Below are 24,797 nucleotides of genomic sequence, written 5' to 3'. Positions count from 1 at the left end.
ATTAATTTTTCACACTAATAAAGAATTTATGTGCAAGTGTCAACCTGCACTGCGGGCTCCACACCGCCCCCTGCGCCCTGCTCCACCAGCCACCTTCTCACCTCTCACTCACTCTCTCACACACTCTCTCTCTCTCTATTCCCCTCTTTCTCTGCATGTGTGTGTGTGTGTTTGTGATGTCGGAGAGCAGGTCAAGACAGAGCCTAGGCTCCGGCATGTCCTAGGTCGTGGCCAGAGCGAGACAGGCCGAGAACTAACGGTAGGAGAGAGGATTGGGGTGCGAGCCGGTGTTGCATAATTTGATGAATGACTGCGCATATTAATTCATAAATTAATTTACTGTTATAATTTATTACAAACTGTTGCCAGACAAACAGAGATAGAGAGACACAGAGAACAGCATATAGCATATAGCATTGCATTGTGCGGTGCTTTTATAGCAAGGCTCTCCTGGTCGGAAAGCTTGCTTGAATGGGGAAATGTTTCAGTGATTGATTCTGACTATTAAACATAATATATAGTATTTAGGAATACGCTTTACCGTAGGCCCAAAAACTATGCATCTTCTCGCTTTGTAATTGTAGAATTCCGCTATAGTAATCTGCATTGTCAGTTGCTCGATGAAGCCAGCAGCTTTATAAATCGTTTCCATCGTTTCTTTAGGATTTAGACCCCTGAATAATGAATACAAGGAAAATGTATCTTAATGTACATATGTACATGTACATATGTAAAGCATTAAAGCATTACATATTTACAATATATTCCTGATCAGAAACAATCAAGACGAAGAGCAGCTGGACTTTGTGTGCAGACTCCGAACTGAATAAAGTTTCAAATATATTTCGAATCCTCAATTCAGGGAATTCCCGAACATGGTTACCATTGGATAATGACTGAAATAGGGTGGATCCTCTCTCCTGTTGACTCGTGAACTAATTTCTAATAAACATTTCATACAATATAATGATTGATATTTTGTTTATTATCGGTTCTGACTAACAATTAAACTTGTATTTTTCTGCTTTATTAGTCAGATTAGTTTCTCATGCTGGACTCTGTGGTAAATTTTAGCACTATTTGAGGCATAGGAAAACTTAAATTTGGATTGAAAGTCTTAGCCCATTATGGAAGACACCGAAATGGATGGGGTTGCACGTAAACTGTCTCAAAGCGTAAAGTTACCCGTTGCCTTCACACAAAAAGGGTTTCCGGACCGGGCCAACAGACTGTCGCTGTCACATTATTTGCACAACGCCCACAAAATGGCATGGCCGTACCGACCGAGTTTATGCTTTTGGGCTCCTCGGCCATGGTCGTCCGTGGAATGGAAGGGTTTGGTATGGCCAAGACATCATTAAGAATGCACAACATTTTGATTTCTACAATGGCCGTCGTTTGCCTATTGCGGTTCTGCTTTGGAGAGAAAGAGACTGGGATATAGATAGAGAAAGGGAAATAGACAGAGAAGATGGAAAAGCCTGGCTAATGTCTATGGGCCCATCGAATTACGCCTTTCGGCTCGAAATGTGCGGCAAACGTGAGCGATGCCTTTTTGGCCATGTGGGCTCTGGCTCTGTCTCCTGGGCACCCGTCAAACGTCACCCTTCACTCCCTGTCGAAGCCTTATTCCTACCTACCCACCGTTCACCTCTCGCCCACACATCCGTGGCTCAAGTGGACCCTGTGCCGTGCCTCTGGTACCAGGGGTACTACGAACATGTCTTTCGTTTTCGACGTGCGGCGTTTGGAAGTTTTGTGCGCATCTAAATAATTGATTAACTGAAAAATTCGTGCGAGTTTCGTATACACAAGGAGGTTTGTACACATACCAATACATATATTTATATATATAAAAGACATGTATATGTGTGTATGTATAGGTATGTATAAAATCGATATGACTGGAATAATAAAGACGCCGACGGCGACGAAGTAAAGATGAACAAGAAGGTTTTTGTACCAAAACAAGCACCAAAAACTTTTTATATTATTTATTTAGAAACCAGCCAACGGGTCGAGTACGGGCCAGCCGGGCTGGCGGCAGGAGGAAAGAGTTTTTTGGGAGAGTTAAGCGGGGTACTAAAAATCAATAAGACCAAAAACTGGTTAAATCCTTAAAAACGCGACAGGTTGGCCACAATTTAAGGCCAGTTGAATTGGGGGAACAATTATATAAATCCGTTGGATTGATCGTGATGGCAACCTGTAGGACTCGAAACCATATTGAGGGTATTTCTGAACCGAATCTTTTACTTCTCTATCCATCGATAGCTATCAATCGATCATCGATCAATCCGTCTACCAATCTATACACATACATACTATCGATGCTTGTCTCGTCTTTTCAGAGTCGTTTATTAGAAGATGCTTCCCTATTATGCAATTCGTGGTCAGCACGTCAGAACGTAAGTTACAACCACAACAAAAAAAAAACAAACAAAAAACTATTCGTATATAGAAACACTAAAAAACCAACAAAAAAAATGAGAAACCAGCCCTGATTGATTTTCCTTTCCCAATATCCTATTTTTGATACTACCTACATATTTGATCTCTCGTATTCACGTTCGTTCTCTCTCATTTGATATCGCCGACTCAGATCTACTTATGTACTTGTATTTACCTATGTACATGCGTATATCTTTATATATACATATATGCATTTGTATGTTATCTACTATTTGTATATACTATATCTTATGTCGATCATTGCCTTTGTTTAACCGAAAAATTCGAATTGAATTTTGGCGATTTATTCTGAATATTTTTTTAATGTGTTCCTGCCTGGTCTTAGATGTGTCTACTTAGTCATAATAATCATAGACATATAGTGCCCAATTATGTATCGGCATTACACTAATCGCTCGGTTCCTGCCGCTCCTTTTCTCTCTCTTTCTCTTTATCTCTATTTTTTTCTCTCTACAGGGTGATATCTTTGCGGGCATCAACGATGGCATTCTCAGCAGAGCGGAGGCCCTGGCTGCCGTCGATATCCAGAAACACCAAGCCCAGCATGTACATAGCCAAATGCCCTCCCAAATCAAGCACGATGTGATGTATCATCACCACACAATGAGTGGGCCCCCGCAACGACCATTACAGGTGAGTCCCACACCCACCCTCACATGATTATAACTCTAGAAGTAACAACTTGTAGACTTTCTGAATGTTCAAGTTGCCAGAAAGAGTTATTGTGTCCCTTATAATTATTTCCATCCCTCTTGAAAATTCCCTAAATGTATTGCATGAGTGGAGAAATTGCAGCAATTATTATGCATCGAAACATTCGCAGATGATATTTATGTACATACATACAAATATGGGTCAGTTTCGGGGGAGCATTAAGATCAAAGAATTTGAAAAAAATCACACATCATACCCCTACAAGGCATTAAACCACTTGGGACAGCTGCCGAAATTCATACATTTCCCAATATAATTTTTATAATTTTATAATAATTTTTGTAATTTTATAATAATTTTTATAATTATTATTATTATTTTTAATTAATTTTATAATTATAATTTTTATAATTTTAAATTGTTAGATGAACGGACATAAACACCACTAGAGCCTACTTTATACCAATCCTTGTTTTAATTATATAAATAGGCAGACCTTATCAATTCGGTGGAGGGGGTGGGTTCTCTTAACTGCACCCTTCTGCTACCCTGTGAGCTACCACCATCGCAAAAACCTCAGCTTTCTGGCTCTGTTTGACCATTTTTGCTGCTATACTAAGTAGGTAACTAAAGAGCCAAATCCTGTCCGGAAGTTGGACTCTAATGGCTGACTGGACTGACTCACCTTGCGCTGGCTCCCTGTGCAGCTCAGCTTTTGTATTTGCGAGTGTGTGTAGCACCTGTGTGCGTGTGTATCGGATATGGGATATTAGCCAATTTCTAGAAGGCTGGAAAATTTTGAAAGTCATTCCATGATGACGAACAATGTTTGGGGGGAGTAGTGGATGTGGAGGTGGAAGCGGATTGTCGCATTGGGACAGTCGAGAACTTCAATTTCCGTTTTCAGCGGTCACACGCATGTCGACCTATAGATAAACACACAAACACACACAGATACATATGCAAGTGTACGAGTGTGTGTGTGTGTGCGGTTAATTTGAAATGTTTCTTTAATAAAATTAAAATTGTGACGTGTAAGCCTTCTGGGAACGTGCCACGTGACGGTCGTTTGCCAGGTAAGCACATCATGATTCGTGTCGTTAATTGTATTGTACTTCAACTCGAGGCGGGCTACGTGGTCTGGTCCTGGGCGTTCCGAAACTTCCCGTACGGATGGATGGATAGATGGATGGATGGATGGGTGTATGGTGGCGTAGGCGTTGGTGGTGGTGGTGACTAGGGGCTTCAGGAGTTGGGCGAAGGGGTGGGGGGACAGACAGTGGCACAAGTGAATTATGTCTGTGTCGCTGTGCTGGTGGTTGGTGCTCTATTAGAAGTTGATTGTAATCAAATTACACAAGCAACCTGTTTCCCATTTGGACTCCCTTTGAGGTCTCTAGCCTCACGAGTATTTCCATTTCTTGTGCTTGTTGTTGTTGTTGTTGTTGCCTGTGCCTGTGCCTATTCCTGTGGCCCATGTTGTTGCAGTTGGCACTTGTTTTCGGCACAATCGAGCATGACGAAAGGGCGAACTGTCCACGCGCCATTGCCGCCGGTGGTTGGCTGTGTCCCAACATCAACCCAACCCAACCCCCACTGGCACATAACCCATAACCATTCCCAATTGCCAGTGCGTGCAGCGTGGCCGACTCGTGCAGTCCTTAATTTTCGGCAAACACTCTTCAGGCAACGCATTCGAGAACTGTGCTTAGTTTCCATTCGATTTCGATGTCGATGTCGAGGTCTCAGGTGCCGCCAGCAAATGCCACTCAATCACCCACCCCACCCCGGAAAGATGAACCCGAAAGCCACCCCAGGGCATCTCTTCGCTAAAAGGAATTATTAACAAATTAGTTTTCTTTTCTGGGATTCAGTTTACCTGGAAATAGTCGCACTCACAAAGAGTTAAACGTGTCAGATGCAGGCCGGGATTCCATTTAGCTGCACTGAAAACTATTCACCCCCATCCCATATCCTCTATTCACCTATGACCCATGACCGATGACTCTCTCCCCCGAATTGCAGCCTATGACTCATCAAGGACCAAATAAATGGCTGGCCAAGGCTTAAGCCACAAAAGGGAACTAATCAAAGAGCCTAAAATTAACTGGATTCGAACCGGGACACCAGGCCGTTACCACAAACGCCGCCACGATGAGAGACCTCGCACATTGTGTTAACCGATGAAAAGGTTTGACAGTGGCCTCCGCCTCCATAGCACACGTTCGAGTCTCACATCAAATATTGACACCGAAAAGGAGGGGAGGGCCTGGGAATGACCTGGCAGAGCACACCTGGCTGCATATGCTTTGACAATCACCAAAACCAAAAGCTGGCCGAAAAAGTTAAAATTTAATTAAAAAATAAAAATAAACAACGTAAACTGCGCCTAGAAGGTAAAATATTCCGGCAGCACCGACGAGACGCCTTTGCCAGCATCGTCTTGATCCGAATCCCCTTGACCAGCATTCCCCTGGTAACCAAATAATTTAGCGGCATCCCATTGATCAGCAGCGGTTTCATTAGAATCTTCTTCTTTATCGTCATCGTCTTGATCACCAAGAAGATATTGATAAATTTCGCCTTGATTACAGTCGCCAACAACTGCTTGATCGTCATCTGCTTGATCGCCAACTGCTTTATTGCCAACTGCTTTATTGCCAACTGCTTGATCGCCAACTGCTTGATTGTTATCTGTATCGTCATCGTCAGAGCTTATTTGGATTTGCTTTATTTGCTTAGAAATGGAGCTTAGCTCCGCAAGTATCTTCTCAGACTGCAAACCGATGGACGCATACTGACAGTCGCGCTCCTCGGAACGCTGCTTCCACTTCTCGACCAATTCCTCAACCGATGCATCATCATAATTCAAAGGTTCCTCTTGGCCGGAGCTGTCACCCAATTCCACTTCTTTCTTCGAGTCCTGGTCAGTTTCCTTCTTGCCCAAGGCCTCCGAGCGTTCATCCTGGTTGCGAATTTCAGACATATTCGTCTGGTGCCAAAAGTACTTTTAATTTAAACAACAGTTCTGCTGGAGTTTTGTTTTAAATTACCGATTTGGATCTGAAGAAATTTGTACTTACTTTTGTTTGTATCCGCAGACGATTAGTTGAATCCGATTCGGCAGTTAAAAATGTTTTGTTAAAAATTCGATGGATATTGAGATTGACACTTACGTAAATTGAACAAAAGTTGAGTGATATCAGGGCCTACCATCCGGGAACCTAAATGGTGAAATTGTAGTACGTAAAGTTCACCACCGATCCATTCCCAAACTTTTTAATGCCTCGATACTCACTGTCAAGGCATGGCTATCCAACATATCCGACTTGGCTATTGATTTTTGATTTTGAAAACTATTCTTTTTTGGAATACACCAATCGGTGGGAATTTTTTGGTGCAGCACATCTTACGACCAAAGCAAAGAAATCCCATAACTATTATGCCGAAAGATTTGAATTTTATTGAATAAACTTAGCTACGCCCACAAGGTTATAACATTGTATGGCTTAAATGACGCCATCGGAAACTCTTTCAGCTACTTTTTGGCTTTATTTAACTGATCGTCAGTGGGACTCACATCCTTGCCACTCTTCTTGGTTGGGCGCTCTCGCAAGGCCTGGCTTTTTGGCTCCTCCAAGTCCGTAGTTGAGCTACCATCGCTGAGTAATACCTTTTGGCTGTCACTAAGCTCCACACTAGTCATCGAGCCCAGGGCGGAGGCCTCTTCAAAGGAGTCCTCGCTTGGCAAGGGGCCCACATGGGGCCTATCTTTAAGGTGTTTGTTAGGCGGTAACATTTTCCCTTCAAGTCTTAAATTTGAAACAGCAGTTCTGCGGAAGTAACGCTTAAATAAATAATACTTTACAGACTATACACATTCAAGATATAACTTACTTTGTATGTTTTGAAACATCTTTTCGTATCAGAAACAAAATTGTTTCAGTTTTCCATTGACAGGTGAATCGGTGATTCTTATTTTTTGTCTGTTTATGTAATCGGATTAGTCCTCTTTTGAATAAAAGCCGCAGCTTCACTCAACCAAACGTCAAGAAGTGAGTCGCAGCTCCCCAGCCCATAGAACACCTCAGAACAACCCCTCAACCCCTTCTTAGGCAGAACTTTCCAGCGAACAACCATGAATGGCACGAGATAGGGAGGAGGGGGCGAGCTAACTGTCAGAAAGTCTGGTAACATGTGTCATAATCGTTATGCCAGAAGACAGAAGACCCCCAGCGATGCAGCGACGGTACAAACATTATAAAACTCATTAAATTAAACTAATTTACGAGGCAACAGCCCCAAATCCTTCTGGTACACTCCGCTGCCCGTTTTCCGTTTGCTTTTGCTGTTGCTTTTGCGAGCATATGAAAAGCCAATTATGTGGAGAGGCAATCAAAATAGAAGCAGACAGTGGCAGACGGAAGGAAGCAAAGGGTAAATAAGAGTAAATATAATGCTAATTAAAATAATCATATCCATCATAAAACTCCAACGCCCAACGCACATCGCCGGGGGAGAGGGGGCTGGCTTGAGCGCTGGTTTGTTGTCAGGTTGTAAGTACATTTGTAACAATTAGAGGCAGCAGCCAAAATATCCATTATCAATTTCATCCCAACTGTGCTAAATGAGTAAGGGCAAGGGCAGCCCACCATGGAGGAGGGCAGTGGAAATACGATGAGCATGAGGATGATGAGAGGGGATAAGCTGGATAGTTGGTTATGGCTGCGGATGAGGGTGAGGATGGCCACTTGGCAGGCATTTATCACACAGATTTTTGAGGCTCGGCTTGGGCTAACTTATGCTCCGATCTATGTTTGTTGCAACCCGCCACAACCCCACACCACCCCACCCCGCGCAGTAGCCAGCCATGTACACTCTGCAGCGTGGCCGCAGAACCATCCCTCTCGCTAACCCCCAAAAAAATAATATACACACACAGTACACTTAATTCAATTTAAATTACACTTACATATTTCCGGCGAGACCGGGGACCAGCCATATCCTGCCCTGTAGTCCATTCCTTCCATTAGTATTTGCAACATATGGCTCAATTTCCCTCAAATCATTTTCCATGCACGCACCACACCGCTCCGCTCCGCTCTATCCCGTGCCGATCCCAACCGCCTAAAGGGATAGATACATACATTTGTAGTCTCAGTCCCAGTTTCAGTCCCAGTTCCAGTTCCAGTTTCGAGTCCCGCTCGGAGGGCAACCACAAGTGGTTTATCATATTGAAATTCATTTAGTGCACCTGTTTGATTTTTCCTGTCGTTGTGCGGTCGGCATATTGTTTTGTAAATATCGTTAACTTAGGATTGCCACTCCACACGCAACCGAAATTCACTTCCTGTTCCTGCCGTTGCCTTTGCCTTGGCCGCACTCCGCCCCAGCGGCGACAGGCGGCAACAGCAAATATTTGTCTTTTGTGCACATTAGAAACAACTTACCGATAACTAGGGTGGTTTCGGGGCGGGGTGAGTGGGTGTCGAACGCGGGGTTGGCCATCAGCGGAGACCAAAAAAAAACCCCATGCGAGTACGGGAATTCAAAAGTGTGAAGGGAACCTTCACAGACTAACTGGATAACTGGATAAATCATCATTAAGGCTGAGGCTTCCGAAAGGCCCTGAAATGGGGGAGATGACTTGGCACAAGTTGCTCAAGAACTGCATTAAAAAACATCTGTAAATCTTATGACCGGAGTGAGCAGTAATCTGCCTGCCTCAATAGCCTAACATTGATTCTAATTTATTGATCTTACAAAGGTTTTATTTTGCTCTTCTTAGTTCCCCAAATAATATCACCAATCCTCACTTTTGAGTATCCATTTGATTTGAAATGTTATAGCAAGTAAAACTTTCACACATATTGCACTTAATGTTGCAGTTAACTCTGATTAAAAAGCCCTATTCCTTTTAAGAATTAAAAGTGTGCAAAATTATTAATCTGTATATTCTGTTGACCAAAAATCGATGGATATAATAATAAACCCATACACCCAGCTGGGTGTTGTTTCCAGGCAAATACCTAAGCAATTTATTTATCGCTTGAAATGCAATAAAGTTCAAAATCAAATTGATCCACCAGTAGAATTTGTTGCTGTGCTCCAGAAGCTGTAGAAAAATTCTGGCGAAAAACAATGGGCCATGACTCTTTATTGGTTGGACATGGTTTTTGCATTGCGATTCTATTTTTGAACCAATTTACCATTTTCCATTTCCCATTTGCCCATTGCAATGCCACTCAGTCATCGACTCAATTGCCTGGTTATCGATTACTGCCCGACTGATTGACATAATTAAATGTGTGACCATATTTAATGTTGGCCCAACAATAACAGAAAGCGCATAAAAAGCGAGCACCACAAAAAAGCTCATCAAATATTGAAGAAATTATGATTATTAATGCATTAACTTTATTTAGTGGCAAGACTGGCTATCATCATCGTAATCGCAATTGTTTCTGTGGTTGTTGTTGCTGTTTCTGTTGCTTAGGTGAAAGTTCAACAATTCTCATGCCCAGCCCTCTCCACTCTATGAGTATCTCTCCCTTATTTGTCCGTATAGTGTGTGTATTATTATTTTTTTATTTTTTCATTGTACCATTTTTTTGTTAGGCTGGCTCTTTGTGCAGAAAGCTTTGTGTCATCCAGTGACAATTTACTGTTCCCATTCCGGCTCGACTCGACTCGGCTCCACTTTCATTTGCTTTTTCCTGCCGCCCGTTTCGTTTCGTGTTGTATTGTTTTGCGTTGCTCCTCGTTTCGCTCCGCACGGTTCCGCTTCGTTCCGTTGTTTATTTCGTTTATTTCGTTCATTTATTTATTTAGTTTCCTTTTCTTCATCAATTATTTAGACGGCTCTGTTGCTTTTTTTTACGAGTATGTACGAGACAATCGAAGACGCAGACAGCGAGCGAGACGACGCTATCCATGCGAGGGGGGACAGCGCCCCCAAGACATGGTCATCACTCATACGCCATGTGGAACATGGAATGTAAAACGTGGCGGGGGTATCCCTAATAGTGCTCCACAATTACAGCCAAAGAATGGAACGATCCAACAGCAAATTGCACTTTCGCCAAGCCAATCATCTTGTGTCGCTGCAGTTCCACTCATTCATTTTTAATATTGCACTTCGTGTAAACTGCTTTTGGTCCGTAATCGACTTACGGCTGCTCCTACAACCCTACAGCCCGCCCGCCAATTGATGGGCAAAATTGCAGATTACAATTGACAAGGCGCTTACCAAAGTAGCATTGAAGAAGTTCACTGTCTAGCAAGTTCGTCCTGGCCATCTGTCCACAACTTACGCACCTGACAAATCAGCTCAGTTGGGCTGAACTCTAACTAACTGGAACCTCCGCCCGCCCCAGAAAATTCCGCACAGCAGCCCCATGGAGAAGGGTTGACAGTTAACAGGTTAACCTGCTTAAAATGCACATCAACGCATCACTTGACCCACAATCCACCCCAGCACGGAGGACACTCGCCGACATATTGTATGTAGATTTAGCGTAACCCAGGCACAGCTCAGCCCTACAATTATCAGTTACAACTGTGACGAGGCTGAGCACATCAGGGTACGGGGATTGCCATCGAATGGCTTTTCAGCGAATATGTTTTGTTTTGATACCCTTGCAGAGGGTACTATGATTTCGCTAAGTTAATGGCAAGCGCAAAAAATATATGAGAGCAATACAAATGTGTAAACTATATAAAAGTCCTGATCAGCGATATATTTACATGCATATTTGTTTCTATAAAATATAAATAGAAACATTCCTGCAGGCAGTATATATGTATGTATGTGTGTAAATCAAACGCCAAGATCAAATGACGATTTAAGGAACAGGAGACTCTAAAGTGGATTTTGCAAGGGTATCTACAGCTTCGTTTCTAAATGGTTTACTTTCTGGTTGTTTTTCAATAAGATTGTTATTTACTTACACCGAAGTGAGCATCAAATTGATCGTATTAATGGCCATAACTAGTTTATCCCGCCCCTTCTATCAGCTGGGTCTGAGGATTATACACGCAGATTTCCATTACAGAACAATGGGCCATGCATACATGGTTCATGGTTCATGGTCCATGGTACATGGTTCATGGTTCATGGTCCATGGTCCATGGGGGAGGGTGGCATGGTACTCGTAGCATCTATCTATCAGCCAAACGGAACATTAATGCAATTTCAATGAACCTTGAGCTACGGTCAAAACAACGCAGAGCAAATCCGGGGGAAACACTCTTTTTCGATTTGCGGCTCCTGTCTGTCTGTCTGTTGTATCTCTCCTGTCCCAGTCCCAGTCCAACCCCACCTGAATCCTATAGCGCTGTGCTGTTTGATCCGCTTGTTTTTATGCCCATGCCCATGCCCGGCACACAATTTGTTTTAGCTACGAAACGAGGAGGGTTCCATACTGATTCTGGTGCTGGTACTGGTCCTGGTGCTGCCCTCCTGTGCATCTCCCACAGGAATTCCCAGGCAATATAACTGAAAGCAAAAATGAAGATAACAGTCAGCACGGCAAGTGCAAATCCACCCGTCCATTTAACAACTTGTGCCACCCTCCTCCTACTCCTACTCCTCCTCCTCCTTCTATTCATCCTCCCACCAGCTACAAACACTCGCAGTCGCATCGTCACTCCCCCTGCGGCACTCTCCCTCGCTCTTGCTCTCTCTGCTCAACCTTTGGCTAAACCAACTAACTGCCTTTTTACTCGGTGCGTCTGTGGGCGATTGGTGTGCCCCTGTTTGATGCTTGTAAAGACCACTTTACCCGCTATAATAAAAATAAATCATAATATTTTCCTCCGCTTGTTCCGCCCCTGCCATCCTGACATCCAGACATCCTGCCTCTCATGCATACGCCCGCCCATCCACAGTGGGTTGAGACATTTGGGATTGGCCGTAAATATATGGGCTCGGAATCATCAGTGGGGAAAACAAAAGGGATTTCCTTCGATGAAATTGTGCATTAAATGGGGGCTCTGCGAAAGATTTTCGCCTACTGTGGTCTATTTTGTGGGTTATTTGCAATTTTAATAGACTCGATTTCAAGTTTTGTTTTAATTTCTATAGAAACTGCTGTAAATGAAACATTCTTTAAGCTCCATCAAATCTGCATAGGTGTGATAGATCTCAGATTTATATGTGCATACATAATGTTGGCAAAAGTGTATCAGAAAAAAGGAGAGACACTTAATTTTTGTTCATGATCTTCTTGGTCACTCGTTCGTCTCCAATCGATCACAGACCAGTGTGCCAAACGGCGGCCATGCGACGTTTACCTTTATTTCTGTCAGGATGCTACTGTTGCTGTTGCTGTTATCCCGGAGGTTGTAACCCCGGATAATGTACTTAATGCATCTACATATTAATGTCGCACCGCCGAAAACAAAAAACAACCAAAGATGGGGTGAAGGCGAGTGGCGGTGTGTGGTGAATGGTGAGTGGTAAGGGGGGAAGTGGAAGTCCTTGCCAACCCCGACTCTGAATCCGAGGCTGATAGTAAGCTTGTTCGCTACTTTGTATGTCATTTCTATTACCGTGTCTCCCCCGGCCCTAGATTTCACTCCCACTCCCACTCCCTCTCTCTCTCACTCTTTGCCGCGCTGCTTGAAATCCCCCGTGTCCTTGCTGTCCTTGTGTTTGTGCAGCGTGTCGTTGTACTTTTTGTTGTTTTTATTGCACAGACTTGCGACGCAACGGATCCGAGGGTCGAGAGCCCAGCGCCGAGCCGTGTGATTGCCACTTTCCCCCCACCCCACCCCCCCACCCACCTTCTGGCTGCACTTGTTCCACAGCCGTGTGCGTGACGTGCGACAAAAGGGGAGTAGTGTGGGGGCAGTGGGAGGTAGCGAGGGGATGGATGATGTGCTGTGTGTGTGTGTGTGTGCCGGTTATATTGATATGTCTCCCAGTAGAGCAGGCCGAAACAGCCGGTAGCACAGTTAAGCTGGGACCGCAATGTGTAAAAAATTACGAGCAACATTGAAACGAGAAAAAAAAAAAAACAAAAATCAAGAACAAAAAAAAAGCCCCAGAATTGAAACAGGAGCACGGGGACGAAGGACGAAGGGTGAAGTTGGTTGGCGGCAGGTGGTTGCCTAAGGTGGGTAAACTCCGGAGTTTCTGGCCTGGCTGTGTTCCTTCCACTTTCGTGCCACTTCTTCTTCATTATTTTTGGGCCCAGGCTTCAGTGCTGCTGACTGCCACTGCCACTGCCACGCATGATGAGCCAGCAACAATATGTTGCCGTTAACCCTGAAACTTATTAGTGTGTGTGCGTGTAGCTTCTTCTCTATCTGCTCGAGCGTTTGTTGTTGTTGGTTGTGGAAGTTTATGAGCCACCTGACAACAGCCCATACACTCAAAGCAGTCACGAAATGCATTTCCTTCAGTGTAAAGATATTTACGATAACATTTCTAGTTATTTAAGGCTGGAAAAATGCTTTAAAAAAGATAAAAAGTTGCGGACTCATCGTGTCGTGTCAATGAGATTTAAAAATAAAATATTTTTAAATCTTTAAGCTTTTTGCCTTCTAGTAAATGATAAAAAATGAGTGATACTCTCTCACTTATTTCAGGCCAGAGATACAAGTGTTTTTCCCAACTAGTTTCCACACAAATATTCATACATGTTTTTTATATGCATTTCAATGCAATTCGATTATTAATATGGATGGTATGGGTATGGGTATGGTATGTATGGCACCTTTCGCGTTTTTCATTGCAATTTAACGATAAAAACGTTGATGATGTATCGTAAATTTTAAAGGATTCAATTCAAACTGGTTGGTTTCATTCATTGCAATGGCTATAAAAATTCGTACACTTGAAGTTTACTCAACTGCCATATAGACATGATTGTTATACGGCTTGGAAGCTGCGACGCCCCCCAGTTTGAGCAGTGCACTGCACGAGCAGTGTCCTGGGAATTCCCTTGTTGAATCCCGCTCCCCTGTACTATACATGGTTGCGCTCACTCTCCCTCCCCTTTTGATTTCTGGCCGATCAGGACGGCAAAAGGTAAAAAGTAAAAAGTAAAAGTAAGTAAGGCCACGACATAAACCCCTCGCGACACCCGTGTTCTTTCTTGTCCATGGAACTCGCCCCGTGTCTGGTGGATATAAAAGTAAAATAAAATCTATTACGTGGCAAACCACCCCACATTTATGTGGCAATTTGTTGTTTCTCGATTGTGTCTGTATGTGTGTGTGTGTGTGTGTGTGTGTGTGTGCAGTAGAAAATAAGTAAAGTGTATCATTTTCCCATTTGTCGACCCCTTTTGCTGCTCCCCAGCATCAACACAGCATCCTACCGAGCGCACATCCTCGGATACGAGTCCTTCTTCTCGCACTTTGTCTCAATTCCCAAAACTGTCGCCCCGGCCGTTGCAATTTATGAAGATTTGTGTGTGGCCGGTGCGGCCGATGTCAGGGAAGGGAGGGGGATGCGATGGGATGGGATGGGATGGGAGAGAGAGCACTTCTGCGCCCCGCCCAAACGGTTACGGTTACGGCTACGGGGGTTATAAGACCGTAGAGCAGTAGAGATGCGCCCTCGTTCCGGGCATGCACTTGTTTTGATTTGTTTGGAATAATAACAGATGCTTACCGTTCATATTATTCATTGTTCAAATTATTAACGCTTGACAATAAAAATTGGTGTTTGCACAGCTCTTGAAATATATACTTCCATATATACACAGACACACACACACACACACACACACCATATACTAGTTGGTGCTGCCTGCCTTTGTGGCCTCCTTGGACGGGTGGGGGGAGGGGAACATGTCCCCTGGCCGGCCGAACGACCAAACGGTTCAACAGCAAATTGCAATTTGTGCAAATATTTATGTACATTGAAAATTACTCATTTGTGTAACACCAATTAATTTCAACAAACAGCAACAGCCGAACAACAATGGGCCAAGCCATTTATAAAACTTTGTTGCTGTTGTCGTTCGGCTCTCTGGTTAAACAAATCGAGGAAATGAGGTCTCCTTTGTTTCCCCAAAATAAACGATGCTGCTGCTGTTTGTTTGCGGTGCAGAAATGAGAGCATAGCCAGAGCAGTGGCAGAGCCAGAACTGAAGTGGAGTGGAGTGGAGTGAAGTGGATTGGAGCTGTTCGAGGGGTGGCCAAGTCTCTTGTGCAGGTGCGCCACCAAACCCAGAAACCTCAACCCCAGGCAGAACAACAGTTCCAATCCATGTTGCGGCGGAGGAGGGATGGATGGTGCGAAGGTGCAGACTGTTGCCTCATCATTAGGCCACTGCATTTGATACTCCATCTTTTCGCACTCACTGCCCTTCTATCCACATGCCACTTTCCACGTGCCACTTCAGCTTGTTTGCGTTGCAATTTTTCAAGCGACGCTGACAAATTGCAGCTAATTACAGGCACAACTAAATGAATGGACCCCAAGCAGCCCAAAAGTGGTCGCAACACGGAGCATGTGTAACCCTCAGAGGCCTCACTTCAAGATTGCCACTCCATCAGTTCTAATGAAAACAAATAGTGGAAAACAGACGCCTGTCTGCGTCTTCCGTGGTAAGATTGGAGTAAGAAGCACAGCTTTAAGGTTTCCTTATCAGCGGGGAGAATTTACGGATAGTTTTCTTTCTTAGTTAACAAAGAAAGGAACTTTTATAGAGCGCATACAAATATTCTGAAGATCGTTTGGGAGAATAAATCAACGATTAATGTGCAGTGACCAGATACTTCAGTTGGGTGTTTTTATGTTTTAAAATGATTTGCCCCATGCGAAGGGCAGACAACAGCTTCATCAGGGCGTACATTGAGATACTGGCATGGGAAAACTGTCAGCAAAAGCAATCGGAAAAACGCTTCAAATGTCATATATTTATCGAGCCGAACAGCACTTGATATTCATCGTCACATAAATAAGTAACACTAGTATCGTAATCTCGATCCAAATTTGGTTGGCAAAATTAGAATCGACGTTCTGGCCGGTCCCGTCCACTCCACTACCGTTGCATTTCGAGCACATTCGCATCCGCTTGCGAGTAAGGAGACCAGAGTAAGACGTTAACTGGACGAGCGAAAGGAAGGCCCAGAAGAATATAGGACAAAAAGGATCAAGCAGATCTACAGATCAATGAATCTGCATTGAAACGGAGCATCGAAGCGATCAAGCGATCAGTTAATCGAGTTGAGTGGAGGTAATATATATTACTACGCATAGCGATACCACGAACGTATCCAAGACGGGAAAGGGAAGCAGACTTTTGAGACTCTTAATTGGGGCTCCCATCAATTTATTCTTATCTATGGTTCGCCCAAAAGTGGGCCAACAGCCACAAGAGCCAGCCGCCCCGATGGCCTCACAGACGAGCAAGCGACCGGAGAGCACCCCAGCCACTGGCGTCGGAGGCGCCGTCCAAAAGGCCCCCATGGGCGGCGATGCTCTCAACCTGGACAGCATCATCTCAAGGCTGCTAGAGGTGCGGGGCTCGCGTCCCGGCAAGAACGTCCAGCTATCGGAGGGTGAGATACGCGCCCTCTGTCTAAAGACGCGCGAGATCCTTCTGACGCAGCCCATACTCCTGGAGCTGGAGGCACCGCTGAAGATCTGCGGCGACATACACGGTCAATACTATGACCTGCTGCGGCTGTTCGAGTACGGCGGCTATCCGCCCGAGTCCAATTACCTGTTCTTGGGCGACTACGTCGACCGGGGCAAGCAGTCGCTGGAGACCATTTGCCTGCTGTTGGCCTACAAAATCAAGTACTCGGAGAATTTCTTTCTGCTGCGCGGCAACCACGAGTGCGCCAGCATCAACCGCATCTACGGCTTCTACGACGAGTGCAAGCGCCGCTACACCATCAAGCTGTGGAAGACCTTCACCGACTGCTTCAACTGCCTGCCAGTGGTGGCCATTGTTGACGAGAAGATCTTCTGCTGCCACGGCGGTCTCAGTCCGGATCTCACCGCCATGGAGCAGATCCGCCGCATCGCACGGCCCACCGATGTGCCCGACCAGGGCCTGCTCTGTGACCTGCTGTGGTCCGATCCCGACAAGGACACCGTCGGCTGGGGCGAGAACGATCGCGGTGTGAGCTTCACCTTTGGCGCGGAGGTTGTTGGCAAATTTCTGCAAAAGCACGATCTTGATCTCGTCTGCCGTGCCCACCAGGTGGTCGAGGATGGGTACGAGTTCTTTGCCAAACGCCAGCTGGTCACCCTCTTCTCGGCGCCCAACTACTGCGGCGAATTCGACAATGCTGGCGCCATGATGTCCGTCGATGACACGCTTATGTGTTCGTTCCAGATCCTGAAGCCTGCCGAGAAGCGCAAGAAGTAGGCGAGCTGGGCGCTGCACAGCCAGGACCACCGCCCCCGCCCACACCTTATACCCCCACAATACCACCGCAGCACAGGACAGCACAGGACAGCACACACGCGATGTTCCAAATTCCAAAGTATAAACCAGTTTGTCAATGTTAATTAAAATAAATAATATTCATATTTTGTTGAAGGAAACAAAAGCAATTTATTTTATTCTAATAAATATTTATATAATTATTATATAATATTTATTATATATTAATATAAGAAAATCACTTGCTGTGTCTCTAGAACGAAAAAAAGGAATGATTAAAACTTTGTTCCATTGTTTGCATTTCAACAATTGAAAAGAAATTCCTATTTCTGTGTGCTTTCTGTGAATATACAAATGTGAATATACAAAGTAAAACATCATTTTGCCTTCAATATTTGGTGTTGTCAGTTTTATTCTGTCGATTCCCCAAATAAAAGCCATAATTTTATGAAAATCTTATCCTTGCTATATATTCTAAATTGTAAAAGTTAAAAGTTAACCCTCTACTTGCTAGTCCCAGAGATAATCTTCTTACTTTGCCAAGCCATGACCCCCCCCCCCCCCCCCCCCCCCCCCCACAGGTGGGTTAAGTCATCGAAAAGATGCAAAAGTCCTGAGACAGCGGGAAAGTATGCTGAGAAAGCAGGAGTAGGGGTCGGGCTCCAGGTCGATCGGTTGGTGTGTTTTGGTGACAAAAGTCAGCGCCATAATATATTAACCATGCTTAAAAATTAATGAACAATAACAAAGCACACCCAAACACTAACACTGAGAGAGAGAGAGGCAGAAGGAGATGGCAAACAGACAGACAGACAGACAGACAGACAACAAAAACAAATGCAAAACGGGCGAAAGAGGCAACAACAAATTGCGCCAAAAACGCTTTATTATGTCAAAATATGCCAAAAACAACACGAAAAACCCAAAGCAGGAGATGGAAGAAAACGGGAAAAAGTGAAAGAAAAAAAGGGAAACAAAAAATCTAGTGACAACAACAAATTACATTATATATATAATGAGGTCATTTGCGCGTAAACAATCAGAGAGACCCACCGGAAGCCGGAAAGAAGCGAAAGAAACGAAGAAAAGGCAGCAAGAAAAGTGAACCGAAGGATGGGGAGACAAGACACAGCAAGACATAGTCACATGTTTATCCACAAACTGGCAAATAAATAAATGATGTTCGCAGATTTGTTAATAAATTATAAAGCACAAGCGAGAGCACAAGTCGGGAGAGCAAGGGGGAAATTCCGCCAAGAAAATACCCAGCAACAATTTCTTCATTGAAGCAGACGACCAGTGGAAACAGCGCACTGTGAATGCACTGCCAAGTGTCAGATGGAAGTCATCTTTATTTGTGAATGAAATCTTATCTGTTTGGGAGTGCCTATCAAATAACAGCGGCCCAAATTAATGCCCTCCCACTCAAGGTTTGGCTTTCAAAATAGTATGTAGGGTATAGGCTTTATTTCTTCATTCAAATGGGATTACTATTCGATAGAAAATAATCTTTGATCGCCCAAAAGAGCCCAAAGAGTCCTTCTGGTTTGCAGCTAAACTTCGAACATACCTGGAGAACATAGGGTATTTCACACATAAAATGGCGTCTTTACACACAAACACACACACACTCACACATGAACGAGTCACTGCAGCGCAGCTACACTTGTGTTGCTGTGTGTCTGTGAGTGAAGGAAAATCAATGCAGACGAAATTTGGCAATGCAATTGTTTCATTTCTATTCTCCTTCTTTTATGGCTAATTTTATTTGCTTTATGTTTTTGTTTTTCTTTTCTTAATTCTCTTTTTAGTCTTTGTTACATTGTTGCATTTGATTTGTCTTATTGCCTGGAGGGGAGCAAGCAGAGAGCATAGGACAATGGAGAAGGCGGTGGCACAATATAAATGGCATGCCACACCCACTTACTCACTCACTCACTCACTCACATCTATATATATGTACATACATATACATACACTTGCACGATACACCATTTTTGGGGGGCCGTCTGCCGTCTCGCTCTGACATTTTTAAGAGAGCGAGGAGACATTTCATATCTGTTGTTTCTTTGTGGCATGCGGCGCCATCTAGCTCTCAGTTTTGTGGTCATGCCACAAGCTTTAAGAAACCAAGATCCATCATGGTTTATTTTTCTGCACCGATTAGTGCCCTGTGGCCATTAAATAATTTGATTAATTATTGTGCAAATTATGCGCCTAATGAAATGGCCAGCGTTAGTCCTAGTCCTAGTCCTTGCTCCTGGCACTGCCACTGCCTTTGCCACTGGATTTAGTCCAGGGGAAGACCTGAGGGGTGTTGGTGAGCGGTGGCAAGCAGCAGCCTTCGATGCTGATGCTGACGCTGACGCTGGCATCGACATCAACATCGATGGGGGGCCCTGCCCAAATGAATTTTGCATAAGCCTCAGCCAACCACAATGCAGCACATATCCCGTTGCCGTTGTACTGTTGTACCGATGCTGATGCCGGGTCGTGGGTCCTGGCTCCCGGCTTCCGGATTCCGGGTCCATGGCCAAAGTCTCCACTACTGCCAAAATGTCCTCTCTTTCCCTCTCTGTCACTGCCTCTCTCTCTCACTCTCACTCTCGCTCTCCCTCTGCCTCTCTCTGTTGCTCTGACTCGGTTTCTTTGTCTCTCTGTCTCCTGCGCAGGGTGGTTGAGCATTCACTGCGTCGACGACAGAGACAGGAACAGCAGGCAGAGCCCGAGCCCGAGCCAGAGCAAGTGAGAGGCAGATAGGAGAGCGAGCGAGAAAGCGCCAAGGGTGCAAACCAATAACCGTCAGACTAATTTTGGGATTGGTTTATAATTGAAGAGTTTGCCATTGTGTTTGCTACATCCCACAGCGGCCCGGCACAGCGTCGGAACCCGAGCGTCGTGCCACAGGGGGAGGGCACAGCATCTACATAGTTTTTCCATATACATTGGAGATATACACACACACACACCCCATACATGCATATATATATTCATATGGCATGGTGGGGGCTATATGTACATATATCTCATTGTTCTGCATAGGCCTAAGCTGCCACTCCCACTCCCACTTCAGACCCGCACCCACCCCACTGGGAAGCCCACACTTCGCACCCACACCTTCACGGATGACTGCTTATCATTTTAGAGTTTTACATAATTGGCACAGCGACAGCGTCCAGCCGTGTCCGTTTCCATGCCATGCCCATGCCCATGGTCCAGGTTCCTGGTCCAGGTCCCTGCTCCCTGGTGCCTCGCCCCTTGTCCTAGTCATGCAGCATTTTCTAAGCGGGGGCGTGGTATGTTTTGTTGTACATAGCAAAAGGAGAGCAGCCAGAGCAGAGTGGGGAGGAAGCAGCTCTAGTTTTACCCGCCCGATTGCGCCACATTCACAAAAAGATAAATAAATATGAGTGACCCCCTTCCTTCCCTTGCCACTGCCACTGCCACTGCAGTGGCTCCCTAGCTCTGGCTCCCTCTGGCAACGGCAAACCCATTCAAATGAAAATGGGCAGCACTGCCTGTAACTGGAACTGAAACTGGAAGAGTGGGATAGCGATTGGGAGTGGGAGTGGGAGTGGGTGTGGGTGTGGAGGTGGGTGGACTGACCGACCAGACATGGACTGAGGGGCTATTTGTCGTTTTGTTGTAGCATACTTTTCAGCTGTAATCAGTTTAAATGCTTAACAAAGCAACACAATCGTAGGAGCAACAAGGAGCGAAACTACACAAAGAAAGAGACAGAGCAAGGCATCAAGGCATAGACAGATATAGTGAGAAAGCGAGAGAGAGAGATGGAGTGAGAGAGAGGAGGGACACTACATGCAGAACGCTAAGGGAAGACACAGAATGGGGTTTTTCGGGTAGGCTGGGTGGCGGGGGGAGATACACAGTCGTGTGCTCCAGCTTTTTAGTTGCTATTCATATTTGCATTAATAATTGAACAATTCTATAAATATTTGATGCCTAGACAAAAGAGTTGTGAGCCCCAGAGCGTATCCGTTTCGTTCCCGTTCGTTTCATTCCGTTTCATTCCCACTTTAGGTTAGGGTTTGAGGAGGAATGGGAATGAGAAGAATGGGCCTGATTTCCCGTTCAATTAAAGCTCGAAACACACACACACCCCCGTCCCAGGCCTTCGGCTTGACAAGTGCAGGCCCGAGTCCTGGCTGCTAAAGGGTTGCCTCCATCGCAAGACACAGGTGGGGGGAAGGTGGGCTGAAATTGGGCGACTTGGGGCATAGAGGACTTTAATTAGCAACAACTTTAAATACATGCCTTATCCCCATCAGAATGGAAAAGTTTACAAATTATCTGCTTAAGCGAGTTTGATGAAGGACAAGGGCAGATCTCTGCTATGATAATAATGATAATAATAATGATAATAATAATGATAATAATAATGATGATACAAATTCTAGATGAATCGATTGATTGCTTTGCTCTGTTTGATGGGATTTTAATTTTGAATATTACATTTATTTTGGGATTATTGTTCAATTATTAACAGCTTGACGAGGATTTACAGTCAATGTTCGCTCTCTACAAATATGAGAGTTCCACAAATATAAATACTATTCTATACATTTTTAGGGCCCACTTTTCTCCTTTTACATACATATAAGTACTGAACTTAAGTATATTTCAATATAAATAGATGATAATTATAGAAACAATTAAATTGCATTTATTGTGTAAACATATTTCTTATAATTCCGTATGTTTCGATTTCTTCCTGTCAATTTTTCATTAAGAATTCGTTTTGCTCTTTGCAACAGATGCACCATTCAATGGATCAACTGGATATGCTGGATCCGACGGGCCAAATGACAACATTAGCGCCCATATCGGAGTCACCATTAACGCCCACACACCAGCACCTGCACGGTTCCTATCACAGTATGAATCACATGATGAGCCACCACCATCCGGGCACGTTAAGTGGCCACACGGGGGGTAAGTCAATCCCTACTCATACTTAGATCTTATATTTACGTTTCTTATATCCATCCAACTGTTTAAACAGGACACCATGGACACTCAGCGGTACATCATCCTGTTATAACGGCGGCGGTGGCTGCCGCTGGCCTGCATCCCGACACCGACACCGATCCCCGAGAGCTGGAGGCGTTTGCGGAGCGCTTTAAGCAGCGGCGCATTAAGCTAGGTATGCCCCATAGCCCCATTGCCCCTTAACCTCCTAACCTCTTAAGCCATTCTCTAACTGATTTCAAATCCCGCTTCCGTTTCCGTTTGCCAGGTGTCACGCAAGCCGATGTGGGCAAGGCCCTGGCCAATCTCAAGTTACCTGGCGTCGGTGCGCTGTCGCAAAGCACAATCTGTCGGTTCGAGAGCTTGACGCTGTCGCACAACAACATGATCGCCCTCAAGCCCATACTGCAGGCGTGGCTGGAGGAGGCCGAGGCGCAGGCGAAAAACAAGCGACGTGATCCGGATGCGCCCAGTGTGCTGCCGGCGGGCGAAAAGAAAAGGTAGAAAGTGTTTTAATTATCACGGTAACGCCCGACTCCCGCTGACAGAGCCAATCCCACACCCCCCACACCCACCAACCCCTGATCCTGCCACTCCCCAATAAACCACCACAATCCCCGTCAAAGCTCGAAGTAATTGGCCCACAGACACAGAACCAGGAGATGAGACTGATTCCGAGTAGAAGTTAGCCGATGGTCGATAATCGATGAAAGCGATGAGCGATCAACCCAATAATCGAAAAAACAAAAAAAAACGATGGGCAATTACAGGCGATTACCGACAACCTATCGAACGAACAAATTGCACACAAATTGTCGTAAATTGTCGATAATCGTTTGAACATTAACAATATTCCCGATAACTGATAGCTGATTATAATTATCGGCGATTATCGGCGATTATCGACAACCGATAGCCCAGACACGACACAACGACCCAATTAACAAACAAAAAATTAAACGCATTGCATCCTCCCACACCATAGACCGTACCCACTCTAGGGCCCCATTTCTAAAGTAATCTATATCGAGTCTTTTTTCAAGAAAAAGGACTTCCATTGCGGCACCTGAAAAGCGTTCCCTGGAAGCCTACTTTGCCGTCCAGCCGAGGCCATCCGGTGAGAAAATCGCGGCCATCGCAGAAAAGCTGGACTTGAAGAAAAACGTGGTGCGTGTCTGGTTCTGCAATCAACGCCAAAAACAAAAACGTATGAAATTTGCCGCTCAACAACACTGACAATCAAATAATACAGCCACACAATTAGGTATAGTTAGTAGTGTAACACCATCAATGACTGGCCACGGTTCGGCGGGATTCGGATACTGATAGTCGTTTATGACGGCAGCGGCGGCGGTTAACACGGCGGCAGCAGCGGCGGCGGCAGCAGCGGCAACAGCAGCAGCAGCAGCGGCAACAACACCATCATCATCATCAGCAGCAGCAGCGGCAGCGGCAACAGCAACGTCACTGTCCATGACGGGCGACTATTATCTTTAGGGGATTCATCAGATATAGATTTCCAAAAAGGATCCGATACGATGTGATGTGATGATGGGTTTGAAGCGGTAACCATAATAATAATGATGATGATGATGATGATGATGTTGAGATGATGATGATGATGAACGAGATGGAATGATGATGATGATCAGCAGCCGCAGCAGCAGCAAACGATTCTTTCTTCAATTCTTCACTCTTCTCATTAATCAAACAACTACAGCAACAACAACAACCAAAGCAACAGCAGCAGCAACAGCAAAAACTAATACTTATAAATAGCAGCAAACACAACTATCAACATTTATCCAATCTTCCCCCTAAACCACCATACCCACCTTTCACAATCCTTGAGCGAATACCCCACGCCCTCGCCCACCCACTCCCAATCCCAATCCCCATCCCCAATAAAAATTAATAACAAACAAATTGCAAATATTAAAAAACAAAAAAAAAAACAAAAGAATGAAAGAAAGAAAGAAAAGCAAACACAAAAGAGAAAAAAAAACCAAGATATACAAGAATTTTTTTAGGAACGAATAATGAAACAATGGACCAACATATCAAATGCAATAATTTATTAAAATTGTATAAGAGTAAAAAGGTAAGACCTGCCCACGTGTATCCAACGCTATACTAGACACACACATTTTATTTGCAGATCAGTTAAGTCTCGCTCGATCTTAGCATTTAGATATTTAAATAGATATACCCAAGTTGCTATGCCCGGTACTCAAAGAGTGCACTGATTTATTTCACTTCTTTCATTGAAATACACACTATACATTAGTGGAAAGGAAATTGGTACTGGGTATTATTAAGTCGCGA

At 44.6% G+C, this 24,797-nt stretch overlaps 3 protein-coding genes across 13 annotated transcripts in view; 2 read left to right on the top strand and 1 right to left on the bottom strand.

The window, feature by feature from the left end:
• LOC111077182 (inhibitory POU protein) overlaps positions 1-24,334 on the top strand; it is a 30,627-nt gene extending 6,293 nt beyond the window's left edge. Inside the window, exons 3-9 of one of the 9 annotated variants that reach the window (XM_022371343.2) lie at positions 2,352-2,408; positions 2,929-3,105; positions 22,235-22,436; positions 22,507-22,647; positions 22,741-22,972; positions 23,516-23,679; positions 23,737-24,334. In XM_022371343.2, coding sequence (XP_022227035.1) covers positions 2,352-2,408; positions 2,929-3,105; positions 22,235-22,436; positions 22,507-22,647; positions 22,741-22,972; positions 23,516-23,679; positions 23,737-23,798 — 1,035 coding nt within the window. In that variant the 3' untranslated portion in view covers positions 23,799-24,334. Of the gene's footprint in view, positions 1-2,351; positions 2,409-2,928; positions 3,106-22,234; positions 22,437-22,506; positions 22,648-22,740; positions 22,973-23,515 lie in introns of all 9 variants that reach the window. The other 8 variants (XM_022371346.2, XM_022371345.2, XM_022371344.2 and 5 more) reach the window with 8 other exon arrangements.
• On the bottom strand, positions 5,460-6,323 carry LOC111077185. 3 transcript variants are annotated; one of them, XM_022371352.2, is made up of 2 exons: positions 6,303-6,323; positions 5,460-6,154 (listed from the first exon to the last, which is right to left on the bottom strand). In XM_022371352.2, exon 2 carries the CDS (start codon positions 6,110-6,112, stop codon positions 5,516-5,518), a length of 597 nt encoding a protein of 198 aa, XP_022227044.2. In that variant the 5' UTR covers positions 6,113-6,154; positions 6,303-6,323; the 3' UTR covers positions 5,460-5,515. The 3 variants fall into 3 exon arrangements, with proteins under 3 accessions (XP_022227044.2, XP_022227045.2, XP_022227046.2); XM_022371353.2 differs by lacking the exon at positions 6,303-6,323 and adding an exon at positions 6,210-6,227 and having other exon boundaries at positions 5,460-6,157; XM_022371354.2 differs by lacking the exon at positions 6,303-6,323 and adding an exon at positions 6,210-6,227.
• LOC111077184 (serine/threonine-protein phosphatase alpha-3 isoform) lies at positions 15,994-17,638 on the top strand. Its single transcript, XM_041592711.1, has one exon. It carries the CDS (start codon positions 16,431-16,433, stop codon positions 17,463-17,465), a length of 1,035 nt encoding a protein of 344 aa, XP_041448645.1. The 5' UTR covers positions 15,994-16,430; the 3' UTR covers positions 17,466-17,638.
• Positions 24,335-24,797: the final 463 nt, after the last annotated feature.

Source organism: Drosophila obscura, unplaced genomic scaffold, assembly GCF_018151105.1.
Source record: "Drosophila obscura isolate BZ-5 IFL unplaced genomic scaffold, ASM1815110v1 contig_185, whole genome shotgun sequence".
NCBI lineage: Eukaryota > Metazoa > Arthropoda > Insecta > Diptera > Drosophilidae > Drosophila > Drosophila obscura.
This window is presented reverse-complemented; position numbering and strand designations above follow the sequence as displayed.

Coding starts and splice junctions, on each gene's coding strand:
- LOC111077184 (XM_041592711.1), top strand. CDS start 16,431: ATGGTTCGCCCAAAAGTGGGCCAACAGCCACAAGAGCCAGCCGCCCCG.
- LOC111077185 (XM_022371352.2), bottom strand. CDS start 6,112: ATGTCTGAAATTCGCAACCAGGATGAACGCTCGGAGGCCTTGGGCAAG.